General features: G+C 39.5%; 1 protein-coding gene across 17 annotated transcripts in view; it reads right to left on the bottom strand.

The window, feature by feature from the left end:
- Positions 1 to 17,448, bottom strand: part of Ltbp1 (latent transforming growth factor beta binding protein 1) — a 434,527-nt gene that overhangs the window by 34,084 nt on the left and 382,995 nt on the right. For all 17 annotated transcript variants that reach the window (XM_074049480.1, XM_074049477.1, XM_074049476.1 and 14 more), the window contains 5 exons: positions 9,816 to 9,992; positions 9,077 to 9,163; positions 7,256 to 7,384; positions 6,425 to 6,565; positions 5,312 to 5,482 (listed from right to left, as the gene is read on the bottom strand). In XM_074049480.1, coding sequence (XP_073905581.1) covers positions 5,312 to 5,482; positions 6,425 to 6,565; positions 7,256 to 7,384; positions 9,077 to 9,163; positions 9,816 to 9,992 — 705 coding nt within the window. The remainder of the gene's footprint in view (positions 1 to 5,311; positions 5,483 to 6,424; positions 6,566 to 7,255; positions 7,385 to 9,076; positions 9,164 to 9,815; positions 9,993 to 17,448) is intronic.

Below are 17,448 nucleotides of genomic sequence, written 5' to 3'. Positions count from 1 at the left end.
AAACGACTGTATAGTATTTTCCATCGTATAGACGTACCATAACTTATCAACCAATTCCCAACTGACAGAATTGATTCCAATTTTTTCTTTCTTATGCTGTAATTTTGTTTTTCTTTCTGGCACTCTAATACTGGAATTTTGAATCAGGTGTATTGTATACCTCTATCTTCAAACAGTTATCTTTGCAACACAGAGGGCCAAACACTCTCTATTATGATTAATATTAGTGCTTTGTTAAGATTTTTAGGATTAAATTTGTTTTGTGCCATTTCCACTTCCTTAGGGACACTTTTTGTACAGGGTCATGCCATGTAACCTAGGCTGGCCTGGAACTTGCAGTTCTCCTACCTCAGCCTTCTGGGTGCTGGGATTCCAGGTGTGAACCACCACACCCCGCTGGGACATTTGTTTTCATTAGCTATACTAATTGTACATAGTAAGGGATATCACTATGACATATAATGTACTTTGGTCACATACACCCACTGTATTACTCTGTCTTATTTCCTCTCCCTTCTCTTCGCTTTAAAAACTGCTCTCATCTTCTATACCCTGAACTCCTTCAAGGGCTGGTGGAGTGGCTCAAGTGAGAGCACCTGCCTAGCAAATGCAAAGCCCTGAGTTCAAACCCTAGCACCACCAAAAAAAAAAAAAAAAAGAGTCCTTCAGCAGCACACAACCATGTTGTAGTATGTAATGCTACCAACAGGTGGCACTCTCCCAACACCATAGTTTCCTATCAAGAAAAGAAAATCTCTGAACTTCAGTTTTAAATCAAGACGCTATCAAAGTCTTTGTATTCAGTTTTTTTTACAATATGTCTATTTTAACAATTCGCTTATAAGAAGTTAAATTATTTTTATAATATGACCAAAGATACTGATATTCCTGCATACTTTAGTTTCTACTGTTCAAATGTATCTAATTTTGACCTTTTTATTTTAGTTCCATGGGAGATCCTATAATTCATAGATATTTTCTCTCCCCAAATTAAATTTATACTTTTAACAGTAGCAATACACAAAAGCATCAGAAATCATTTTAAATTAAGTGATAAGTGTCAACAGTTTTATCTACAAAGAATTGTCAATTGAATATGTATTATCTATAATGCCTGCCCATGTGTCCAAGGAAACAGATTGGAGAACGTTCACTCTATCTAATTTTGCTGTGAGGCTCAAGTGCTGGAGCATCTGCTTTGCAACTGTGAAGCCCTGAATTCAAACCCAGTCACCAAAAAATAATAATAATAATAATTTTTGCCGTGCTCATTGTTAGCTATAAAAGAGTAGTTTTTCTCTGCTCAGTGCACATGAGAAAAAATTTAATTCTCAGCTTTAATTCTACACTTTGTTACTTTCATATTCTAAAGGTGACTACTTCTTTAAGATGTGCTTTGAGATCTTGGGGAGAAAGGGACTTGGGCATGCAGAAGGGGCAGAATACAGATCCCAGAGCCAGGATGCCTGGGTTTGACTCAGCTCTTAATGACCTAGGGCTGTGGCTGGCAACCTCACCTCTCTGTGCTTCGGATGCTCTTCCAATAAAAGCAGGTGACTGTATACCTAACGTAGCTTGGAGAATTAAATAGCTTTATAGACACAGCGTTTTGAGTGGTACCTGGCACTCTGCTATATATATGCTAACTATCTTTTGTTTGCTTATTTTTGGTGGTACTGGGGTTTGAACTCAGGGTCTACACCTTGAGCCACTCCACCAGCTCTTTTTTTGTGATGGGTGTTTTTGAGACAGGGTCTCATGAACTATTTGCCTGAGCTGGCTTCGAACTTCGATCCTCCTGATCTCTGCCTCCTGAGTAGCTACGATTACAGGCGTGAGCCACCGGCGCCTGCCTAACTATTATTTTTTAAATTATAGCTGAGACTCAGAAAAACCAAGCTACAGGAAAATTCTAATAAATTAATATCCACCAAGGATCTCAATGTGCCAAGAACTCTACTATTTCCTTCTAGCACAGCAGAAGTCATCAAACAATGACTACTCTCTCTTGCTTGAGCTATGGATTCATTGCTTTGTTTGGCTTGAGCTGGTTTTCCTAGATGCATTTAGCATTGTCTCTCAGAGAGTTGCATGCCATAATGATAAAGAGATTAAATGTGAGGGTCCTCCCAAAGCACTTCGGCCACCAAAACCGTCTTAAGAGAGGGCAGGAGGTGAGGGGTTGTGAAAGAGGGAAAAGAGGAAGAATGTTGGGAGTAGGAATGGGTAAGAGGCGTCCTGAGTTCGGGGCAAGAAGGCTGTCCACACCCATGGCACAAAAGCCTGCTGTCACATCTGCAGGGCCACCACAAATGACCTGGAACTTTTTCCTAATTTAGCTTCCTGTTTGACCCTTGTGACTTCAGTGGAGGACAGAAACGAGGCCCTAAGCAATCCCAGAAAAGCACTGCATTATACTGTTATGTAGTTTTCAGGAAGTGACCTGGACACAACCATCACCCTCCACTCATTTCCCCTGCATGTTGTCCCAGTCCTCAAGATGCTATCTAACTTCAGAGTGCACCACTGAAGTAGGCACTCCTACCTCCTCACCTCCCAGCATTTGTGAATATGTTGCTGCTTTAGCAAGAATTAATGCCCGTGACCTATTGGACCAGAAGTGTGAAAGCCTGCTCGTGAGCCAGAGCCTCGCTCTACACTGTACTTTCAAGCTTGAAGTTGATGACAAGTGGTGCGATTTATTCCTCCAGCTCCTCCTGCACTGTTTCCATCAGCACAGAATTGTTCCCCAAGGCAGAGCTGAACCCCAGGGAACCTGGGAAGCTCGGTGTCTGCCAGGCTGAGATGAGTCCAGTGCTTGGATTCACAAAGAGACAACACGGTCTTTCTAGACTATGAAGATATCCAGGAGCAGTGTGTTTAAGACTCAAAGACAGGACATGAACAAACCAGTTTTAAAATACACACGTTCTTTGCTTTCTTTGAAAAATTAATAACTACCAGCATTAAAGTAGGTTTTACTACAAAGTCAGATGCAGTTAAAGATCTCGGGTGCCAGTGGCTCACGGCTGTAATCCTAGCTACTTGGGAGGCTGAAATCAGGAGGATCATGGTACCAGGCTAGCCTGGGCAAAAAAAAGTTCATGAGACCCCACCTCAATAGAAAGTCTGATTTTGGACAAGATCTCTAGATAACTGACATGCCCATTAGTGTTCATCAGTCAGCAGTCTAAAGAGATATTCTTTTATGGAGAATGATTATTTCTGCAATTGCTAACCCTTAATTCATGTTCACATGCTACTAGGTAAATGCATTTATGAAAATGCATTTGATTGGCAACAGCTAGTTGAATATATTTTTAAAACCTACTTAATTACATTTGATTACCAAAGGCACCAGCTTTTCAGTCACAGGCAGTAAATATTTAATAACACAAGATCAGGAAAGAGACAGAATAAAATACAAATACATGTAAACCCTTTCATAAATGCGTTTCTATGACCACAACCACATGACAACCCAAATGCCAGGGCTACAAACAGAGTCTGTATAAAATGCCTACAAATAAACAAGAAAAAGACACAAAAGCCAACAAAAAATGGATAAAGGATATGCTAAATATGAGTCATCTACAAACATGGAAAAATATGTCTAAATTCCCTAGAACTAGGGAAATTCATATAAGACACCCTTTTGTCCATTTGCTAAAACAATTCTGAAGGGCTGGGGTGTAGTTTATTGACAGTTTGTGTTTAGCACGCACAGCTCCTAGGTTCATTCCCCAGTACCACTCCTCCCCCCAAAAAAGAAAACAAAAGCAATTTTAAAGGCAGAATATCCAGTGGTAGTGGGAATGAAAAAACCAGATAGTTTTGGATATCGCCAATGTGAGTATAAATTTTCCAATATATTTTGGAAGTAACATAGCAAATTTAAAGTGTATGCACTTCTCAACCTAGTGTTTTTATTTGTAGGAATTATCTTACTGAGGCATCCTGCTGGTACACACATGGAACTTCACACATGGAGCTTTGTTTATAATGGGAAAACCAGGATGGGGCATGGAAAGGAACAATCAAAATGGCCAGCATAGATGTGGCCAAATAAACCATGGTCAATCTATAAACGGCTCTGTGCAGCTATTTAAAAGTTACCATCTTTCACTATGTCTCAGATACCAAGATTATAAAATGCATCCCCATAACAAATGTTAAAATGTAAAAAGAAGAAAAGGTTTGTGGCCATTTTTTAGAGGCCAGCTGTTATCAGATGACTCTAATTTCAGAGATGCTGCAGCGTAAAACAAAAAAGAATATGTAACTTAGCTTAATGATATGGATTTAGGTTCTAAATATTCTGTTTAATATAAATACAACAATGACCAATATAAATTATATAACAATAACTAACTAATGTGTAGGGACAAGCCTGGAATTATAAAAACTCAGCTGCCAAGAGTGAGGGACACAGCATCTTTGAGACATATATATTTTTTGTTTGTTTGTTTGCTTTGTTTTGTTTTGTTTTTGGTGGTACTGGGGATTGAACCCAGGGCTTTGTACATGCTAGGCAAGTGCTGTACCACTGCCCTTGATTGGGCCAGTGTCTCACTCTGTAGCCCAGGCTGACCTCAAACCTTTGATCCTCTTGTCTCTGTCTCCAGAGGGACAGGATTATAGCCTGGCTCTAATCCCTTTCTAACACAGGTTGAGTATCCCTGATCCAAAATGCTTAGGTGCAGAAGTGTTTCAGTGTTTCATATTTTGAAGAGTTTTTGCTGTTGTTGTTGTTGTTCTTAGATTAAGAGATATTTGTATAGACTTTACCAGTTGAGCATCTGTACTCTGAAAATCCATAAGACTCCAAAATCTGAATTTTTTGGAGCATTTCAAGTTTTGGGTTTTCAGAATTTGGATGCTCAGCCAGTATTGCTCGTACAGAGGCTGAGATACAAATGTGAACTTTGATCTACAATGATTTTCTATCGTCTCTAATCGTTTTTGCTCTCTGTAGAAACTGTTAGGAATGAGGACTACACAGAAGAATGATGAATCAGGAAATAGAAATTCTAAAGACCGATGCCACTGATGGCTAAGTTATGCTTTTTTGGGTCATTTATCATTCTTTGGGGAAACAGAATGACAGTTTCAAAAATTAATGACAGGGTCTGGCTTGGAGGCAAACCAGGAGCCAGATGTTTATACAATCCTATTCTCCTCCCCCAACATACCTGGAATGAAATATGATAACAAGGGGTACAGATATAGAAGAGGAAACGTCAGGCTGTGAGGGAGGTGAGAAGAGTCTATACCGTCTGCCTCCTACAGGTGGAACTAGATGCCGGCTCACCTGAGTCCTTCATAGGGCAGAGGGCACACTGCATGCCCCAGGCCTCTCCGTACAAACAGCAGCACTCTGTGTATGTCGTCTGCTTGCCCACCAGAGGACGGCTGCACACATACTCGTCACTCAGATGCTCCCAGCACAGATCTTGGTAGACATCAGTTTCTTCTATTTGTTCTACAAGGAAAGACATGGTTCTATGACAATCACACTGTTATTCCTATTTCATCAACTCTGTGGTGGAAGCCAGAGTGTCTCAGAATTTCCATCCCTGTTTCTAAGAGTGACTTCCAAGTAAAAGTCTGAATCCAGCCTGGTCTTTCCACGGCTCAAACCTCTGTCATCTCCCACTGAGTGTCATTCCATCAGCTGAAATGCAACTTGCCCATGATATCCCAACAACATCCTTTGCTCTATAGCTTCCCCTTGATGTATAAAATGCCTGCCCTCAAGGGACTTCTTGTTCCTCTAATCTTCATTTTTTCCCATTTACTCCTCTGTCAGATGCTACCACCTCTTTCTACATAACCTTTCAGATTCATGATTTGTCACTCATTTCATCTGCCAAAGCCCCAAACTAGTGACACTTTGTTGTAGAATCTTCAATTCTAACTTACTAATGTTCAATTGACCTCAACCTAAGGCCTGGAACAGCTCTGCCATCTGTTCACTCACTCTGCATCCCATGCCATTTAATGAGTATTTAATGAGGATATTAAATTTCCTACATATTGATCACATGCAACTTATCATTTCTCTTAGTTTCTCATTTTAGATATTTAAAAATACCCAAGAAACTAATTTCCCTATTTTTCTTTTCCTTTCACCTATTTCCCTATTTTTCTTTTCTTGAACTCAGGGACTCATGCTTGCTAGGCAGGCGCTCTACCACTTAAGCACTCCACCAGCCCTTTTTTGTGTTGGACATTGTTGAGATAGGGTCTTGCAAACTATTTTGCCCCATCTGGCCTTGAGCTGCAATACCCCGATCTCTGCTTCCTAAGCAGCTAGGATTACAGGTATAAGCCATAGATGCCCAGCCCTATTTTTCAATAGTTCACATTTTAGTCAAAAGGAAAAATCTTAGGACACAGTTGTGCATCACACAACCAAACATACCATTTGATTCAGTTGGCCGGACACATCTTTTTTCTGAAGCATCCAGGACCAATGGATGTGTACAGAAGCAGTTGTAAGAGCCTTCTGTATTAACACACTGGCCATCAATACAACTGTTGGGGTCTTGACATTCATCCATATCTTAAGGGGGAGAAAAAAATCTTTACTAAAGAAGATCAGCAATCAGTTGCACCTCACATACTTCCCAAACTTAACTCACTGCTATGTTTAGTCCAGATTCAAGGGGCTGTCCCATTTTAATTAACTACTTATCATCATCCAACAAGAATAGCTCTGACTCCAAAAACATAAGATGTCCTGATTGGAAAAGCAAGGTTGTCACTGCCACCACACATATTAAATATGGGGAAAAAAGCAACTATGAACAGGATATGCTCAGAATTTAAAATAAAGTGCATTTTTATGATACTTTAAAAATTATTTCCTTTTGCTATGTTTTTCTGCCTAGCATATATGGTTTTCTGCTTAAGTGTTAAAGTCTGTGTCAGCATTTAAAAATGACTTTCACTTCCATGGTATGAGTGATGAAACAGGAGGTTCCCAGACCAAAAGAACGTTTCAATTATACCTGTGACCTGAATTATAATTCCACGTTGAATATTAACTCTTTGTTTGAAATACATTCAAATAAGAAGATGAAAGCTTTTTCACTTCTTAAATCTTGCTCAAGAAAGAGATCCATAAAGCATTACACGTCAGTTCAAGATACGATTTAGACTCAAACACACTTTGTTTTACTACATACTATTACTTATTTTTTCCATGCGCGTATTTTCGCAGAACCCCATACTACATCCTCTTCAAGCTTACCAAAGCACTGTAACCTGACAGGATCATAGTATGTTCCTTGCTTGCAGTAGCACTCATAACCAGGCTGAGTGTTCAAACAGAAACCATTTTTGCAGATTTCTTGTCCAAACAGTAGGCATTCATCAGCATCTATGGAGAAAAAAATTGAGAGGCAGTTTCAGAAAAAATGGAGCCAGTTAAAAAGAGGAATCTAACCAATACTGAGGCTTCAAGTTATATATTGTGGTTTGTCTGTGGAGCGATGACCCAAACATTACCAAAGAAGGTATAATTGTAACAAGGTTCTGAGACAGTACGTCATGGCTAATGAAACAGCCTATGGATTCCATAGTGGCACCAGCAATATGCTCTAAAGAATGTGCTTTGTAAGAAACAGGCCTTTCTGTAACTTCTTGCCCTCTTACTAGTTGAGATGTACAAAGTGCCAAGAAGAATTTGATGGGACATTACCAAAGATAAGCACAAGTTGTTAAGAATTAAGAACTCTTGGCCTCCACAGTCTACTCAGTAATAAATTGGACACAGTAAGTACACCAGCTTATAAATTTCAAAGATTAAATGACAGAATCTACATATAAGACTGGTATTCCTTCTGACAATGCAGATAATCAAGTTATTTATTGCTCTTACTAGAACAGTTCTAGCATTTTAGAGCTAATGTCATTTAGTCCTTAAAAATAAGGGACTTAAAAAAAAAAAAACTGGAGACTCCACAGACGACTTGCTCAAACTTACACAGATGGAAAATGGTATAGTGAAGCATAGAACACACGGCTGGATCTAAATCCAATCTCTTCTAACCACTTTGAGGGCTGTTAAGGCAGAGTGAGGAGGGATTTATTTTTATATAAGAGAAAGGGTAACTTTATGGTGAAGTTGGGGTTCTGTTCATAATATGAAGTGAAATTTAACTACATTCCTGTAAAAATATAGTACATGATATTTATGAACTTGAAAACCATTCAACACATATTACAAACCAAGTCTTCTTGTTATTCAATTGGACTAAATCATAGATGCATTCAAAATATACAAATGGAATTTCTTATCCAGCTACTGAATTATTCCATATTATTGGAACACAAGTTTTCCAAAAATGGACAGACAATAAAACTATTTTTATAATCTCCTTTCCAGCCACTTAGCAGTTTTCAATATTAAACCATAGTGGAAAAAAATCACTTTATGTATAAAAATGTCAAATATCTCTATCATGGAAACATCAAAAGTAAGTGGTTAATGAGGAAATATCCATACATGTAAATATTCACCTAAATGAACAGGCTGCACATTTTAGAATCATACAGGAGCAGCATTAAATATATAAAACATCTATTTCTGCTTTCTTCTTTTACAATTCCTTACTACAAATCTGTAATCATTGGCAAAGGCCCTAGCAATAGTAGGGTAAGCTCTAAAATAGGAGAAGCCTTAGCTTTGTGGATGACCATGTAGACAAACACAATGATGATCAAATTATAGTCGTAATTTATATTTCTAATGTATCTTTAGCATAACAGAAAAAATTCAAGTAACTCCTGAAGAAAGAATTTGTGATAAGTAGTTTTACACATATTATCTCATTTAACTAGTAGTAGAACCTTTGAAACGTTATTCCTATCTCAGAGATGAACTGACAGAAAATGGCCTTAGAGTTCTGATCCCAAGTCACAGAACAGAGGAAGGTCCAGAGTCTTAGAGACTTCCATCTGGGGGTAATCAGTTTCCATGGCCTGACAGGACTCTAAGTCTGTGTAACCCAAGTTGTGCTTCCACCCCAATGGCTGACATGTTGCAAAATTGTTCCTGTTTGGTTCTGACCTTTATAGTTCTCACCACCAATGTCGTAAGAAGATTCTCCAGTGGGAACAAAACCTTTCCCTCTAGGGCACATTTCGGTGAACTCAGCTGATTTTAGGAAAGATAAAACGAAAAAGAGAAATAAGTTGAAAAAGAAAAACAAAGAATCAACATCTTCCCAGACACAGGTTTGTAATTCTGTCTTGTCATCTAAACTTTAATGCAAGTCAGCCAAATTCAGCCCCACCTCAAAGGTATGGATTAGGTTCAAATACACCTAATATAAGCCTTCTAAGTTTACTCAGCATTTCTTTAAAAAGAACTTACTCTTCACCATGTATTATTGGGCCGTGTTTTACTTTAGATCATGATTATTATTTACGCAATACTACAGTGTCTAGTATTTCAAAGGTTTAGTAAGAGCAAAATCATAGCTTAAGAATATAAGTTCGCTTATGGATAATGCTGTGCCATTGACAGCAAAAAAGGATAATGTTAATTAAAAAAATGGAATAAAACTGAATTATCCTTCTTCTAAAATATCCTATAGATCTGTGTGTAAGAGCACATTCCACGATGGAGGTGGAATAAGGCTGATGGCCACTGAATCTGAATAAGGCTCATGAAAGGGTTGTCTCACCTAGAGACAAGACCACAGGGAATGTCAAAGTCATAAAATGAGGTCATTTCCAGGTCCATGACAACATGTGACCAAACACAAGTCACATGTTATGTGAATATAACACTTAGCTGATCTTACCTGTTCCTAGGACTGGGCAGGGGAAGATCTCACAGTTATCTCCCCACCCGGCGCCTGAAGTACAGCAACATTCTTGTTTGGTGACATTGGGGGCCAGCACATTGTCACAGAGACTGGCATCATTGAGATTATAATAGCACTCTTTCTTTTCTTCTTTGGGTTGATCTACATCTAAATCTAAACAGAGAGGAGAAAGTAAAAAGTAAAAAAAAAAAAGTAAAAGACACCTGACATGACACAACACAGTTGAAACACAATGGGAAAGAGAGGAGCAGATGTCTCTGTAGCTTTTCCCTTACAGACTGCCTTCCACTCTCAGTGTCTCCAAGATAAAAATGCACTTCAATCTTGAATTTTGGTGGATTTCTAACACACCCCAAGAGTGTAAATCTGTCAAAACCATTTCCTTTTACGTTAGCCAATTATTTTATTCTTGTAAATTTGGCTGTGAGTACAGTTTCCAGATCTGCTTTCTTGCCAAACACAGGACCACTCTTTACAGAGCTATAACACCTATTTAAATTGATGAAAAATTTTCCCTGATGTAAGAATGGAGACCTGGGCCACACATAATACTTAACCCTTACGTGGTTAAGCACAGAACAGAAGATAAATACTGCAGCAGGCTGGAGCCCATAAAATGACCTTTCATCACTGAAAACCTAACTACTTAAATTGCTACAAATATATGACTTTAATGAAATGAGTGCGAGCTAAGCCTTAGAGTAGAATTTCAAGTCTGGACTCTGATCACTCTCACATGAAACATTTTCCAAAGACTCAGTCTCTCTGTGAGACAGAGTGATAGGAAAGAATACAAGGATGAGAACAAAATCCACCCACTTTTGGATAATCCACGATTGATTTTTACCAGATTTGACAGCATTAAGCAAGTCTTTGATCAATATTCTGTGACTACTTTAACTCTTTTGCTACTAAGTGCTAGAGAATCTGGATTACTGCCTATGATCCAGTTACTATTTTTTATTTTATTTTTATTTTTTGGCAGTACTAGAGCTTGAACTCAGAGCCTCATGCTTGCTAGGCAGGTGCTCTACCACTTGAGCCACTCTGCTAGCCCTCAGTTATAATTTATTAATAGTTTTTATTCTATGCTGGATCAAATAAGCTGAATACTGCCATCACAATTACTTAGACTAATTCTAATGAAATGTGTTCCATTACAACTCTTTTGTTTCCAGATTCTAGATGCAAAGAAACTACAGAGAGGAAGAGGAAGACTTCAACGTCAACACGTACTTGCCTTCTTCTCAAGTTGGTAGATCATTATATTGGGAAAACTTAATGGTTTATTTTTGTAATAGTTTCCTACATATTTACTTTGGCAGGGCCACATTGACTGTGGGAACTTGACTAATATATTAAATTGTACAGGCATTTTTAAAGGGCAAGTTCATAAAATTTGATCAGAAAAGCTACTGTTCTTTCTTTCCTCTCTGCCATTAAAAACAAAAAGCAGTAAACAGGCCTGTGAACTCTGCATCATGCTCAGAACATAAGTGACAGTGAGAATGTCAGTAACCCCTCACACACTCTATTCTGCCTCCCTCTTTGATTGTGCTGTATTTGACAGCTTCAGCCTGAATTTTAAGTTAGTGTGAACAGCTGATGATAAATGCAAACTTAGAGCAAGTGTCCCAGGCAAAAATGAAATGCTGCTGTCTATGCAGCAGTTTAAAATCATTTGCTCACATGTGAAGCTGGGAAAACCTGCCACTTTCCTCATTTGCCTAGCTTCCTCCAAGTGAGCACAGGACAGAAATTTACTTTGTCCACTCTGATGGAAAGCTTCTTGGTCAGGAGGGGCTCCAAAGTTTCAATGAGGAATTATTTGGGAAAGCTAAGGGTGCCTATTTTGAATTATTAAATCAACCACACAATTTAGAAAAGATTTACAAACTTTCCCTCAACACTGGGAATGAATTGCCAGCCTATTGTTATTAACAATTATCCTTTACTATTAATTATTACTATTATTATTACTGGTGGGAGTAACTGGGTTTGAACTCAGGGTCTTGCCAAGTGCTCTACTACTTGAGCCACACTCCCAGTACCTTTATGCTTTTAGTTATTTTAGTATTTTGCCCAAGGCAGACCTTGGACTATGCTCCTCTTACTACAGCTTAACCACATGGTTGAGACCACAGGGATACTCTACCACACCTGGCTTGTTGGTTGATTACAGAGTCTTGGTAACTTCTTCCCTCTCCCCAGTTCCTGGGCTGGTCCTGATTTCTGCTTCCCAATTAGTTGGGATTACAGGTGGAGCCACCATGACTAGCCTCTCCTCAATTATTTTATTCAGCTGGCCTAAAAAGGCATTTAGAATGCATTTAGAAATATAAACCAAGCAAGGAACACAGAGTTCAATAAATCGGGTTTATTTTATAGTTTCTGCTAAAACAGGATCAATATTTTTTGTTGTGTATAAAGCCATGGCTATGTCTGGCATTGATTACAAAATGTAATAGCTATTTAGTACAGTCTCAGTGAAGACTGATATATTCACAGGTAATCAGAAACCTTAGGCTTTTCTCTAAATCAAAGCATGTCCAACTCATTTTTATTACACACACAAACACATACTTCTATTTTTTATGTCTCATAAACAGTTTTGTTTTCTACAACATTTATTAAATTGACATCAAAGAAACAAAATTATCATTGTTTTTTGCCTTCTCTTTGGAAGGCAACTCAGATTATTTCATAAGGGAAATGATCAATAATATAATTGTGTTATTCAGGTTTTACATTGGTTTTTTACAAGTATTGCTCTTATTTTCTTTCCAATCTGTTTGAAAGTTCAATGTTTACACAGCTGAAATGGAGGGTTAGGCAGGCCCTCGTCCGTGCTTGGAAAGAGATGCAAAGTCTTTTTAAAAAGCCAATCCACAAAGGTCATTCTGAGAAAAACTATAATTTCCCTATCTTCCTTAACATTTAAATAATTAATTTCCATGAGCATTCTTCCATCAAGGCAAAACTCTCATCAGTAAATACATGTAACATCATTTCTTTGAAGAATCTCTGTGAGTGCAGGTCACCGTGGCCAGGGCTGGAAGGTTTCTGTTGGGAAATACTTTTCATTGGTCTAATCAATGGTTATGGAAAATGCTGAGCACAAAAAAATGAATTTTATTTTTCTAAAAGATTTTATGAATAAGATTGGCCACATATCTCCTGCCACAGACTTCTATGAAACATATTCTTTCTTCTCTGATATTTTCAGAGTCAAGTTTTCTATTTGTATTAAGAGGCTGGCCTAGCATCTGTGCAAAACCATTAGTCTATGCATTTAATCCTAGTGGTGAGAGTGAGATTTTGGGTAATTTATATATGCTACTTTTTTTTTTTTTTTTTTGTCAAAGAGATTCCTTTCTGTTTGGTTTTGGTGCTGAGAATTGAACACAGTAGCCAAAGAGTAAGATGGCAAATAGGTGGGGGGAGAGGGCCCCAACGTGACACCTGCTTGAGGTCCCAAAAGGATGTCAGTTTATACAGCCCCGTGAGTGTGGTCCTGTTCAGTGAATGACTTTCAACAGAACCCAGAAGGCTTTATCCTCTTCTCTATTTTCAAAATTGCCAGAGGCACAAATGTTTTATATCACCTCACACTTTACAAGAGCAGGAATTCTAGAGTAATATTTCAAGGAGTAAATATTTTTTCTAGTTTCCCATTTAAGACCTTGTATAATGAGGAGACATGTGTTACTTGTTTCTTAAAGTGGAATCTGGGAGAAAGCCATGGAGAGTTCCAGAAGGCACTGATGGATATGAAAACATGCAAACAAGGAGGAAGACCACAGAGAGTTGATAACTTCAGACAGTCAAGGATGGGAATGACCAAAATGAGGCTTAAGGGAAAGAAAGCACAGGAGGAAAATCAGTTTTAAAGTCAAAACCCTGTACTTAAGGGGGTCCATTGAATGGGGAGTCAGGCAAACAAGCTGGCCACACACTGGCCTGCAGAGTGTACCTATTGGACACCCACCTAAGCCACAGTGCAGGTTGATAGCAGGAAGGCTAACAACATATGTGACAGCTGAGCCAAGTTTCACAAAGGTAAATTAAGAGGAGAAAATCGGCCAAAAAGCAAGGTGTAAGGGGGGGTGATGAGGCATGAAAAGCACAAGTGTACTTAAGTCTGTGTAGGCAGAGTAGGGTGAGGGTCCACAGAGGAAGTCATAACTCAAAGACCAGGGCACTGGTGAGGAGGGCCACCCAGTGATTCCCCAGTGACACCGAGAGCTGAGGATGGGTAGGAATGCGTTGACAGGTGAACAAGTGAAGTGGGGCAGGGTGTTGGGTGCAGGTGTTTCTGACCAAGGTGCTGAGATACAGAATACGTGTTGGTCCATGTACCAAAATGGAGTTGCCTCAAGGTGACAGGATGCAAACGTAAATACCTGTGATAAGACCAGCAAGCAGAAGAGCTAATCCCTACACAGGAGTGTGACTAGATGTTTCACCTCTTAAGTGCATCCCTGTTTTATCTCTGATAAAATGAAAAATCAGTTTTAGCCCAGATGCCCCACAACTGATGAGTGGATTAAGAAATTGTGTATGTACACAATGGAGTGTTATTTAGCCATAAAGAAGAATGAAATTATGTTGTTTGCAGGTAAATGGATGCAACTGGAGAACATTATGTTAAGTGAAGTAAGCCAGGCTCAGAAGGTCAAAGGTCACATGTTTGCACTTATATATGGAAGCTAGACCCATAAGATAAATGCACACATAAATGTACATTAAATATACATATTACCTTACATACACACATTTTATATATATATATATATATATATATGTAGATAGCTAGAGAGAGAGAACAAGATTGTATTAGTGGATCTGTCTGAAGGAACTATAGAGGCAGGAGAGGGAAAGAGAATTTACAGAGAGTGAAAATTATCGAAACAATGTATCTGTGTATGAAGACAGTATAACACAGCACACTGTAAACTGCTGAATGAGAGGAGGTCAGGGTGATAGAGAAAGAGTAATGGGGGTTAATCTTATTAAAGCATGATATATACGTGTCTGAAATACCAAAGTGAAACTCCCTTGATCGCTACACACTTACAAAAATGAAGGTCAGGAAGGTAAAACAGGCCATGTCGAGGGGGTGAGTGTTAGTGGAAGGGGGAGAGGACAAAAGAAAAGGGTGAAGGAGGGCAAATATGGTGGATGTACTTTGTATGTATACATGAAAACAGAACAATGAAACCTGTTGAAATTGTTCTAAGAAGGAGAGGGAGGATGAAGGGGAACAAAGGAGGGGTGAATCTAATTAAGATATATTGTAAGCACATATTAATGTCAAAATGGGCAAAGGCACGGTCTTGTGAAAACATATCCATTTGGGGCGCACTGAGCATGAGCTAGGGCTGGGGAGTAGGCAGGGGAATGGGGAGATGACACCAGAAAGGTTAGTTACTCTTGAGTATGAAGGGTTTTGTGAGCCACTAATGGATATGGACTTTCTGGGAAGGCCATGGGAAGCAGCTGAAAGACTGAGGAAGGATTTAAAGACCAGCTCTGTTTTGAAAACAAACTCTGGCAAAGTGTGCAGCAGGAACCGATGAGAGAGATAGGGAGAGAAGTCAGGAGGCTACTGCAGTTGTTCAGAAAGTTATGCTGAAGGCTGAGGCCACCACCTCAGTAACAGGAGAAGGGATGGATTTGAATGACACTGAGGCAGGGCTGGTGGGGTTCCGATGGCTTGGCTGGATAGGGACAATGAAAGTGTGACTTCAGGATTTCTGGTATTGATGTCTGGCGATGAATGAGTAACACATGGGAAGGTATGATAATTAATTTGGGTTTGGGTAACTGTTACCCAGAAATGCTTACAAAACGCCCTGGGAGAAAGATCCAATAGGCAGCTAGAATAGGAGGGTGGTACTCAGGACACAGGCAGGGCAGGAGACACTTAGCAGGCAGCACCACATACAGATAGTTGACTCTGAAGCATCTGGAATGTCCCAGGAGCAGCACACAGAGCGCACAAGAGGACTAAACACATGACTCTCTAGGACATTATTACCTAAGGGCTGGGCGAGAGTTAAGGAGCCTGAGGATGAGACAGAACAGACCGGTCCAGGGTAGAGGACACAGGGATGGGTCATGTCCTGAAGTCAATCGCAGGGAAAAGACAGAGGGAGAGAGGAGAAACCACTGTCAGATGGTCCTGAAGACGACGGAGCCTACGCTGACGCTAACAGCCGCAGCACATGAAGCTCAACGATACCCAAGAGAAAGTAGCTTCACATAGAAGAAGCAAGGGCCTGGGTCAGTGTATAAGGAGCTCATGACAAACGGCCCTGTGGTGGCAGAGGGCACCTGGGTGACTCGTCAATGACTTGAGAGGTCAACACAGTGGTGCAGATCATAGATGGTGAAGAGATTTTTCCTTCTGATATGTTTTTGTCATTTTTATGTTGATTGTGGATTGTTTTAATAATGGGAAAAAGTAAAAAAGAAGTCAAATTTGAGAAAAATCTGGTGTCTTGGGATCCTCAATTCTGAGAAGCAGGAATAATAAGAAGGAATTCCCCAAGTCAAGCTCCTGTACCAGTCCTGCCATGTGTTAGCCGTGTGACTGTGAGAGTACTATCTAGAATTCACTCAGTTTGGACCTCAGGCTCTACCAATAAATAAAGGAGCTGGGCTGCAAAACCACTGAGGTGGTTTTTAAATGAAGACATCTTGGCTGTAGCTCATGATGTTAGAATAAGCTCTCAAATGGATTAGAGAAAACTTATTTAAAGAAACGAAAATAAATTGTATAAATTGAAAAATTCCTTCAGAATGCCCACAACCACTTCAAATCTACATGCTTTATCATTTCTGATTTTGTTGATTTGCTTTTCCTAGATTGCATCAATTGCAATGTGTACCTTTCTCCGTGGTGTTCTTTCCATTACACCTTCTGTTTTGAGAATAAGACTCAGAATCTGCTCTGTTCCCCAATCAAGAAAGAGAACAGCTCTTTGTGGGTAAAGTTTGAAGGCTGGAGTTGCCAAGACTAAATATTTACTGCTTCCGTTAGAGTGCCCAAAGACATAAAGTTTTTATTGAGCAATTATCACAGGCATTAAGGAAATAAAAGCATCAGATTGTATTTCATATTCATATCCTCTGAAATGTGATGAATGGCCCGGTATGGACACTTTCAGTTAATTCTGTTTCAGATGCTTTTCGTCAATGTACACTAATGTAAATTAATGGCCAAAGGCCCAGGCTGTGAAAAAATATTAGACTAGACCTAAAAAGGTTATGTGAGAGCCAAGAAGCAGCTGAGAAATAAAAATCCTAGGATGTTAGAGCTCAGAGCAATCTGTGACAGGATCCTACCGGAAGTGGGTGCCCATGGCTGGAAGTGGGTGTCCCCGCCTGTGTTTGATACTCTGGGGACACCCCTGGTCATGAGACAGCCATGTGCTGACCACTTTGGTTAGCTGTTAGTCCTCTGGACATCTCTCTTAGCCCACACAGTGATGTGACATCGGGTGATTTTTGCTACTGCTCATGGTTGGAATATGATTGTCCTGGGTAACCGTACACCTGAACAAAAATGTCCCAGGCTGCACTACAACTCTGTCCTTCCTCTCCT

The sequence above is a fragment of the Castor canadensis genome, chromosome 12 (assembly GCF_047511655.1).
Source record: "Castor canadensis chromosome 12, mCasCan1.hap1v2, whole genome shotgun sequence".
Classification (NCBI taxonomy): Eukaryota; Metazoa; Chordata; class Mammalia; order Rodentia; family Castoridae; genus Castor; species Castor canadensis.
The sequence above is the reverse complement of the archived record's forward strand: the minus strand, read 5'-3'. Positions and strand labels throughout refer to the sequence as shown.